The sequence below is a fragment of the Gallus gallus genome, chromosome 1, assembly GCF_016699485.2.
Source record: "Gallus gallus isolate bGalGal1 chromosome 1, bGalGal1.mat.broiler.GRCg7b, whole genome shotgun sequence".
Taxonomy (NCBI): Eukaryota; Metazoa; Chordata; class Aves; order Galliformes; family Phasianidae; genus Gallus; species Gallus gallus.
The window spans coordinates 82,262,403-82,272,272 of NC_052532.1; the positions used below are offsets into that span (position 1 = coordinate 82,262,403).

Genomic DNA, 9,870 nt, shown 5'->3' on the forward strand with positions numbered 1-9,870 from the left:
GATGGGTGAGCCGCATTACAGAATGAATCTTCACTATGACATGAGATATGATAGATGAGTACTTAGCGCACCATGAATGAGCTCCAAAACATGGGAAAGAACTGTTCGGTGCTTAAAAAACCATGAGCAAATTCTGACATACATTAAACAGTGTGCTAAGATTGATAGACGCCAGAGACACTTCCTTAATCTTACTGGAGAGCCGCTGCAGGGCATCCTCTATCGTTTACACAGTGGTACTTCTGCCTCTAGAAGAGAGAGTCTATTGCCAGTGCAGTTAGAGTCAAATTTTAATTACAGAAACACAACCCCACAGATATTAACTGGTAGAGAGGATGGGGTAGAGCAGGTAATGAGTGAAATAGTTTCAACATTAATGAGCAGGGAGTGAATAAGCGTGTCTTCTTCTCAGAGTAGAGGGGGACAGGCAGTAAACCAGGAAGAGGAAAGCCCCAAATGAACCCTAGTAAGTAGAAGCCGCTAATCCCTAAAGCCTCAGAGTAGAGTGCAAAGCCTTGGAAGAAAGAAATTAATAACTTTCAAAGTATGACCTTGAAAATGGAATTAACAGTATTCCTCCCTTTTAAGCCTTCATGATAATAAAGATTTCATCTTCTGAAGCCCTGGCAAGAGCCAACAGAGTAGAAAAATGAGTTCCTGCAGAGGAGCTGGCAAGTGTAAAACCTAAGTCCCCTCCTGGTGCCACTATGGTGTCTATCCACTTTCCCTTTACCTTCTCCCTTAGTGCATTTTTCATTCCTCCCTCATTTTTGGTCCTCTTATTTGCTCACAAAGCCACTCTCCAGCCTTTGCTATAAGTAGAATTAACCCATGAGCAGCAACAGCGCCTCTCAGGATGGAGAGAGGCTTGAAAAACAGCTCGTGGCCCCACTTGCTTTACCATCATTCCTTCTTTCCCATCACAGGGAAGTCCTTCTAGGCTGTCCCATGCCTTCTCTTGGCTTCACCTTCAGCCAGAAACTCATGGGGTCTGCTTGGCATCTTGCACAGCATTTTAACTCACGTTCTTTGAGAAGATTCCCAGGGGCAGAGCAACCAAAGCCGGGAACAATCCTATGGCTCTCTGACACCCTTTGGAACTTCTCTGTGTGCCCTCCTCTATGAGCACTACAAACTTAGCAAATCCTGGAGTCTTGCTGATGTAAATAAGATAAGTGGGCACCAGCTGTCTCTTTTCCTGTTTCCATTTTGGTTTGTTCAGGTGATGGGACCTGGGAGCCAGTGGGAAATCCCAGGCTGGTGAACGTGAGTGTGAAACATGGAGACAGCTGGGTGATTTTCTCCCTCTCTATTTGGACCAAGAACGCGTCTGTTCCCTGCTTGCCTCCCAAAAATCCCTTTTTAAAGTCTGTGTTGGGAAATCTGAGTGTCACAGTCTGTGTTTCTGGTGGTGGTGCTGCTGCTTACAGCCCTTGGAGGAGGGCTTCTGTGCAGCCAAGGTGGCTGGTGGCTTTACTTGCAGGTCTGGGGCAGTCTATTCAGCAAGGGTTATGTGGCATGGCACGTCCTCCTCCACAGCTGCAGCTGTGTACATCTCCTTATACAGTGCCACCGGAGGTGCTGCTAGTCTTCCAAGAGGCAGCGAGGGTACAGAATTGGGCATTATTTACGTGAGGTAGGGGCATTCATGCCAACCAGTGCTACTCCATTGCAGATGGCTTGTAGCAGGGAAGGATGATCATAGCCAGTGGATGGAATGGAGCTGACTTAGGCTCTGGCTGCCATCTGGGCTGGAAAAAAAAGGGAGCATGACCTCTAGCTAGCTAACCAATCTGTCCAGCTCTGCAAGGGACTGGGTGCTCTCAGACTCCCAGCTCTCCTGGTGCCGGCCTGTCCCATCCGACACAGGCGGCAGCACCCTCTGCAGAGCCCCTGGCATTGTGGAGTCCCTCCTCCAGCACCCATGGGCTGAGCTGGGCTGCCAGCCCGTTGCAAAGGGCTTTCCCGGGGCTCGGGTGAGCCCTGCGGTGGTGTTTTTTTCGTAGTAGCTTTATCATTTGTTTTCCCTTTGTCTTTTCTCTTTCTTCTGCTGCCACCTGGCGGGAAGGAGCGCGCATTGCTCAGGGCGCAGCCTTTCGTTCGCCTCTGCGCCGGCCCCAGGGTGGCTTTTCCTACGCCTCTGAGCCGATGCAGCCAGTCCTTCCCACCTCAAGCGCTTTGCTTGGCCTGGCCGTCCTGCGGCGTGCTGGGGAGGCCACAGAGAGAGGAGTGAAATGTCAGGCTGCAATCAGGCAGCACACCAGCCTTTCTCTTAGTGCCAGCGTCCTGAAGTCACAGTAAAAGGTGACACCCGATGTAATGCAGGGCCACAACACTGCTGCTGGCAGCCGACGGCCACTGCAGTCCCTAGAAGCTGAGGGAGGCTGTGGATGCAGAGGTCTTCGGGGAGCCTAGAAGTGCCCCCATGCCTGGAAGTGTTTGAGGCCAGGTTGGATGGGGCCCTGGGCAGCCTGAGCTGGTGGGTGGCAGCCCTGCCCACGGCACAGCGTTGGGACTGGGTGTGCTTCGAGGTCCCTTCCAACGCAAGCCGTGCTATGGTGCTATGATAAGTGGCTGGCAAGGTCGTGGAAGAAGCAAATTATACAACATGGAAACGTTCCGCTGCCATGTTAGTGTCAGTGATGCAATAAGCAAGTGAGACCCTGCTGTGGGAAGGGTCAGGCAGCCATCATGGCAGTGAGTGCACACAGGGCTGATGAGGCTGCTTCATGCCCTGGCATGGCGCAGATAGCCGAGGCTGGCTGACCCAGCCCCTGCTGCACACCTCAGTGTCTGCAAGCACAGAAGGGAAATGCAGCGGTTTTACCCTCTGGTCCTTCCAGATCTGTTTGATGTGACTGGTCATGCGGGTTCTGGGGTCCCTTAGGGGCATGCTTATGAAACACTGCCGGATAAGAGTATTAGCTTAGCATCTTCACAAGCCCAATTTCCCTGGCTACGATGGAAGGAACCCCCTTGAATGTTATTGCACGGCCATGCCCACAGAGGGGCTGCCGGATGGCGGGGTGCTGTCAGCCCAGGAGTTGTGCTGGCAGGCACACTCCCGGAGCCCGGCGTGGCAGGAAGGCACCGTAGCTCCTCTGTAGCCCCCTTTGCCCGGTGGGAGGGGTTGCCCCATGCCTGGCGCTGTGCCCAGGATGCTCGGACGTGCTGGGGGCACCAGGGGGCGACGGAGACCGCGCTGAGTTTCGGCTTGCGGCAATTCGGTTCCCAGAGAATTCCCTTATACCCACATACTATAGAAGACTATGTCTCATGTCACACTGTACTATACCCTACCTTACCTTACCTTACCCTACCCTACCGTGCCATCCCAACACACACAATCCCCAGAACCATTCAGCAATACTCAGGCGAGGTCAAACTATGCCTCTGCCCTGCCAGGTGCCCTCCATAGGTACACTCCGATCCTATATGCACCTTATAGAAGAGTGGTGAGGAGGGGGCTGGTGGCTGCTTAATGTGTGTGTTTATAAGTGGTGTTTCAGATAGAAGAATAGTATTTTAGCCATGTAGTGAAAAACTAGCTATGGTGAAAGGCAGTTTGTGGACAGCATGCTTTACCTGGTGAGTTGTAGGTTATTTGGTCTGTCACGTTTTGTGACTTATTCACTGCCAGAATGCAGTACAAACAGTCCCAGAAAGTCATTCCTCCCAAGTTATTTGACCAAGAAAGGTGCAGTCTCTGACACGCAGGGTCAGGTAAGTGCAGCAGCTGAGCTCATTTCTGAGTTCAGGGGGGAAATAAGATCCTATCATCTAAACCAAGGGGGGAAACAATGTTGTAGGTTTTGTGTGACAAGCTGCAAATGAGCAGGGAATACCTGAAAAAAAAAAAAAAAAAAAAAAGAAAAAGAAAAAGAAAGAAAAAAGAAGCCATAGATAGAATACAAATTTTACACGTAATTCAACACATTCCTACCTAACGATGAAAGGATAGAACTGGGGCACAGCTGATCTAGAATGTGAAAGGCTACCTTAGAAAGAAATGCAACAGTTGCAAGTGCCACAGAATTTATAGGCTCTGGGGAACGCCCTTGGTGGAAGGGGCTGCCCAGTTGTCATCAGACCGACCTCAGCTGCTACCTGTGCTGCAGCAGAGAGGAGCTCTTCATCAGACCGCAGGCTGAGATGGAACATTTGGCCTACGTGGGGCTCTTCTGAGCAGGGGGCTCTTCAATATTTATTTACTTAATTATTTATTTTTGCACCCCTCCGTTAGAAACGGCTCTTCTTGCCAGTAAGGATATCTTCCTCCACAGCGGGATCAGTCTTTACATAGACTCAAATCCACCTCCACGCTTTGGAATCTTATTGTGTGAAACACAGTGCATGCATACATGTACGCGCACACACACACACACACATATATATACGCACATACAAATGATGACGAGCACGCCTTTGTGAAACCACAGCCGTGCACACAGCGCTGCGTCGCTATAAAGAAGAGGCTGCCGAGGCTTGTCATTGCAGGGTGAATTTAAAACAGCAGCGCTGCCTTTAAAGTCATCCAGAAAAGGAAACCCAGCAAGGAGAGGATGGATGAGAAGATGTCAGGAGCGTTTGCACTTAATATTCCTGGAGCAAGCCTGTGTTATTTGTTGCTGCAGCAGAGCTCTCTTCCCTGCCCCCTCTGGCAGACCCATGTGCACACACAAAGATTCGTTCTCCACCCTTGCCAAAAATCCTGATTTTGCCCCTTAGGTGCCATGCCCTCCTCCACCCTGAGTAAGGAATGGTGATGGGGAAGTCCTTGGGATGGGGGCTTGACTGGTTGGACCAGTATGATGCATCAGCCCCTGCGGAGCTGGTGTCTTGCTGCCAAAGAATCACAGAAAGATGATAGAATCATAGAATCACAGAAAGATTATAAAAGCATAGAATGATAGAATGATGAGGTGAAAGGGATCTTAATGCCCATCCCATTCCAGGCCCCTGCTATGGGAAGGGACACCTCCCACTGGATCGGGCTGCCCAGGGCCCCATCCAGTCCGGCCTTGAACACCAGCACTTACCAGCATGCACAATTACACCCGTGAGGGTGGGGACAGAGCAGGGGATGCCACGTTGTGAAGGTTCAAGAGGTGCTGGTGGCCTTGGGTTGAAGCCTTCTGCTCACTCCAAGCCCCGTTCCTGCAGGCTGGGTGTCACACAGGGAGAGAGTGTCGGAGTTGTGCCATGCTGGAGCCCTGTGTCCCCAAGCCAAGTGTGACGTTGTCCTCTTTTCTCTTCCCTTCTCGCACCCTGCAGGACCCGGCACGGGGAGAGTAGACAATGGCTCCGTGAGCTTGGCCGTCCCACTGTGGCTGTTGGCAGCGTCCCTGCTCTGCCTACTCAGCAAGTGTTAATACAAGTCAAAATTAAGAATAATAATAATAATAATAATAATAATTAAAAAAAAAAAATACCAACACGACAACGACGACGACGACGACGACGACAACACACAAAACAAAATGCATTATACAGGAGACAGAGCGAAGAGAGGAGAGAGAGAAAAAAGAGGGGGAGAGAGAAGAAGCGAGAGGACCGTTTCTATCACAGCAACTTCTGCCTGTTCAGGAGCAAAGAGGGGGGAGAGGAAAAATCACAGCAGGACCACTCAGCACCACTTACCTGATTTCCGACCGCCGGCCGTCACAGCACCGACCTCACAAGGCGAGGGGCAAACGGGGCACCCGCAGCGCCCATGGAGCCAGAGGATGCCGCGCTGCAGCCGCGCCGATGACACCCGCTGAGCGAATCGAATCGAAGAGCCCTTTTCTTTTCTCTCCTCCTCGCTGTTTTCCATACTCCTCACCTGCCTCCCTCCCTCCCTCCTCTTTCTTTCTTTCGCTGAAAGAGGTCTTTGCTTCGGTGTCTATAGCCACTTAACTTTTTGGATGCCCTTGGTCGTTTTTTTTTTTTTTTTTTTTTTGTGAGCCGATGCTCAGGCACTTCATACTTTTGGGAAAAAAAAAAAAAAAAAAAAAAGGAAAAAAAATAATAATGAACAGAGCAAGTTATCAAAGCTCTCCACACACTGGTGTCCTGTGAAGAACCCCTTCCTCTCTTCGCATCATCATCCCATGCTCCTGTGCACTTTGCTAAACGCCTTCTGTCCTGCACCCTCCCTCACGCAACATCCCGCTCTGGCCTGAAGGAAAGCTGTGTCCCTCCAACCCAGCCTGCTCTTTTATTTGCTTTTTTTGATTCTCTCCCTCTCCCCCTCAGTGTGGCCAAGTGTCTTTCTGCAGTGTGTGCCTGCGTGCGTGCGTGCATGCGTGTGTGTGTGGCCCTTGTGCTCTGTCTTCTCTTTCTCTCTTTCTCCTGCTCTCTCTAAGCATGCCGAAGGAACAGTCCATGTGTACATAACGCCCATCCCACTGTAGATAATGTCCTGCCTTGTCAGTGTGAGACCACACGCTGAGAGATCTCTCGGGCTGAGAAGAGGACTGAGGAGAGAGGAGCAGCTGCAGCTCGGGGCCCTGTGGTAGCCCCTCTCCGTAGTGCCTGGCCACCTTGACAGCAGGAGTCATTCTGCATCCTTTCTTCACCCTTTTTTCCCTGCCACCCACATCCGTCTGGCTCTCAGCCTTTACGTACCGGCAGAGCAGCTCATGTGGGTGTGAACCCCACAGTGTGATCGTTCCTAAATAGAACCAGTGCCCCCCCCTTCTGTTGTTGTCTTACTGTGTGTTTTACACCGCTGCCAGGATGAAGCTCACTTTGCAGCTTACACGTGTGAAACAAATTGGGTCAGAAAATGTCCAGGACCTGTGAATGTAAGAATAAAAGTAAATATCAGATCCAAAATTCTGGGCTTAGCCAGAAGGGGCTTCAAGAGGTACGGCGAAGAAGTAGGGTACACTCTTCCCTTTTCCTGTCTGCAGGGTGCTGGGCCTACTGGAGAGGGCTGTTGCTTCCAGACACATCCCCTGGAAATGCCATGCAGGTGCTTGGCACTGCCAGGCCTCTAAGCGCCTGCAAGCTGGCTTTTCCCTCTTTTGCCTATGAGTGGGCATAGCAGTATCGTGCCCAGCAACTTGCACACCCCAAGGCCTGGTGCCTTCCTCCTGGCTGCCAGGCTCAGCTGCTGGGGCAGCAGCCAGCAGGCAATTCAGCAGGCAGCCAGGGTAGTGAGGAAATGAGAAAGGCTGAGGGCTGGGTGGCGACAGACTTGCTGTAGGCCTGCTGTGGGCTTGAGTGGTGTTATATTATGCTCAGTCTCTGGGCCTTGGTGCCATCGTGTCCCATATCCCTTGGAGCATTTGTATGCCCATGTCACTGTGTCTGCGTTTCAGGAGATCTGCGTCACTCAGCACGTTGGGCACAGCTCCAGATTTCCTGCTGCAGCAAAGGCTCCTTGTCCTCTGCGGGCTGACCCTGCAGCTGCAGGCTGATGCTGCTCCCAAATCTGGGGCTGGGAAGACTCCACATAGCCAGCATGTCTGGCTCCCCCTGGATCTGCTGTCACCAGGCTACCCCTCGGGTCTGGGTTAAGTCCTTCTTGTTTAGGTTGAGGTTCTCTTCCATGGCAGCCTGTTGGTCACTGTGAGGTCTGTCCTGTATTGTGTCTTGCACAGGTCAGAGCCCTGCTGGGGTGGTGCTCGCGTGCTATGTCCTCATGGGTTTGAGTGTTTTGAAGAGTTTTGAGGGGATTATTATTATTTTTTGAAGAAAGCACAGAGGCTTTTGGTTTAAAGACAAACATGTTACTAAAAGCAGGACACCCAATTCCTGGAGCCATCTGCTTCTTCACTGGAGGAAACGGCCACAACCTCGATGCTGGCTTCTGGTCTTTCCTGCAGGATGTGCACAGATCTGTGTCCTGCTTGCGTGGCTGTGAGGCAGGCTTACAGCACATCTACCCCAGGTGTGCCCCATGGGTGCTGCAGGCACCCCACTCCCCCTGAGCTCTAGCAGGAATTACGCAGAGCATCTGCCAAGACAAGAGCTCAGATGAATATGGGAAACACAAGGTCAGCTGCTCTCCCTTCCTTGCCCTTTGGCCATATCTCAGGCCCTTTCCTCTGGAGCTCTCTTTCTCCGCATTCAAATTCCTGCCTCCCCATCCCCTGCAGATAGCTGTGCTCTTGCCTCCCCCTGCCTCTTGTCTGCCTCGGGACTGGAGAGGGGGGGTTTGGAACAGGACACCAGTTCCTTGAGCTTGTCAGTGTCATTGTGTTTGGTCGATGGAGATTTAACATTTAGTGTTATAAAAAGAAGCGAACGAAATGAAAAAAAATAAAAATAAAAAATAAAAAAAAAATGTATTTCTTCTACCGGTTTGTAAATATTCCAAGAGTTACATGAAATGTCTGGTAATGTCCAAGCAGAGGAACAAAGACTTAGATTTAATATATGGCCCCGTACTTGCTAGCAGATTTCAAACCCTTTTGGATGGCCAAGCGGAGGGTGGAGGCAAGTCTTTCTGGAAGGAGCTGGGCAGCGGGAGTGCTACCCCAGCCCTACGACAGCGTTGCTTGGCACGTCTGCTGGGTGGCAGGCGAAGCAGGCAGTATGGGACTCTGCAGCTGACACCTGTACCATGACACTTGTGCTCATTTTTGTTCATTTCCAGCCCGGCAGCTGGTGGGTACGTTGCTCAGTGATGCACCCTCCCCCCCCCCTTTCCTCCTCTCTTCACCAGTGACGTTGTGTCGCCTCATGCTAGCACTGAGTGCATGTTAACGTGCCATTCATGAAGATTTCATTGGTGACATGCATTGTGTTGAGAGTTGGTCTTTGTCTGCACAACTTTCTTACGCCACTGACTGTCGCTGCTTAGGCAGACCTCATGTACTGCTGCCTGCTCCCCTCTTGGTCAAAGAAAGCCTGAATACCACCAGTGATCCTTAGCTCCGGGTGCATCCTGGCCATGCCCCCAACCACCTGGCTGAGCAACCTCATTTGCAATGTCCAAGTCCCCAGCACAGATCAAGTTAGTCATGCCATCATCTGAATGGGAGCTGCACGTCCGGAAGGGATCTTGGGGGAGCAACAGCGAGTTCTGAGGATTCAAGAGCATTTTGGAAAGAGGATTTGGGAAGTCAGAGGAGCTGCATTTGAGTCCTCCTCAGCCTGCCATTGTTCAGCTCCATCTTGTGCTACATCTTCTTCCTCCCCTAATGATGGAGATCATGGGCAAGGATAGCAACTCTCCTCCTCCCACACCTCTGATCCAAGCACACTGACCGGTCACCCGCACCATCATGGTGCTTGATGTGATGTAGCAACAGTGACAGTCCCGTGGAGGAGGTGGTGGCGGAACCTCCCCCTCTCTCTCCTCCTGCTGCATGATCTCACCGCTTCTCTGGCTCCAGAACTTCTTGAGCTAGGGATGCTAGAAGCAAACTGTCCCATGGAAAGAGCAGAATGTCAGGCAGGGAAGCAGAGGTGAAACTGGATGGTAATTTCCAAGGTGTGATGGCAGTGGGAATGGGTAAGGATGACTGCTGCCCATCACCCATGCACAGAGCTCCCAGGCACACCAACGGGCAGACTGTGCCTCTCTCTCATCACTGGTCATAGAGTGGCTTCATTTCCAGTGGGATGCCCAGAAGATGTTTTATTTTAAACTGCATGACTCCTGCTACAAAGAGCTGTGTCACACCATTAAAGCCTCTTTCTCTTTTCCTTCTTGCAACTTGCTAGAATGGTGCTCAGGTAGCTCCTGCATCCCCCAGAGTTTCTGCTTGGCTCCCATCAGGCCAGCCTGAGATATTTACCTGTGGGAAAGCAGAAGTCAGCTTGGGGAGGATATGTAGGTGAGGCCCTCTGTATCTCTGCAGCGCAGGGAGATGTGGTGGCAATGAGATTAGCCAAAACAGGGTTTGAGAAAAACGAGCATCTCTCCAGGTTAGC

The 9,870-nt window shown here is 51.4% G+C and overlaps 1 protein-coding gene across 7 annotated transcripts in view; it reads left to right on the top strand.

Moving 5' to 3' along the window:
- LSAMP (limbic system-associated membrane protein) overlaps nt 1–9,642 on the top strand; it is a 965,359-nt gene extending 955,717 nt beyond the window's left edge. For all 7 annotated transcript variants that reach the window (XM_025143740.3, XM_025143780.3, XM_025143807.2 and 4 more), the window contains one exon: nt 5,275–9,642. In XM_025143740.3, coding sequence (XP_024999508.1) covers nt 5,275–5,372 — 98 coding nt within the window. In that variant the 3' untranslated portion in view covers nt 5,373–9,642. The remainder of the gene's footprint in view (nt 1–5,274) is intronic.
- Nucleotides 9,643–9,870: the final 228 nt, after the last annotated feature.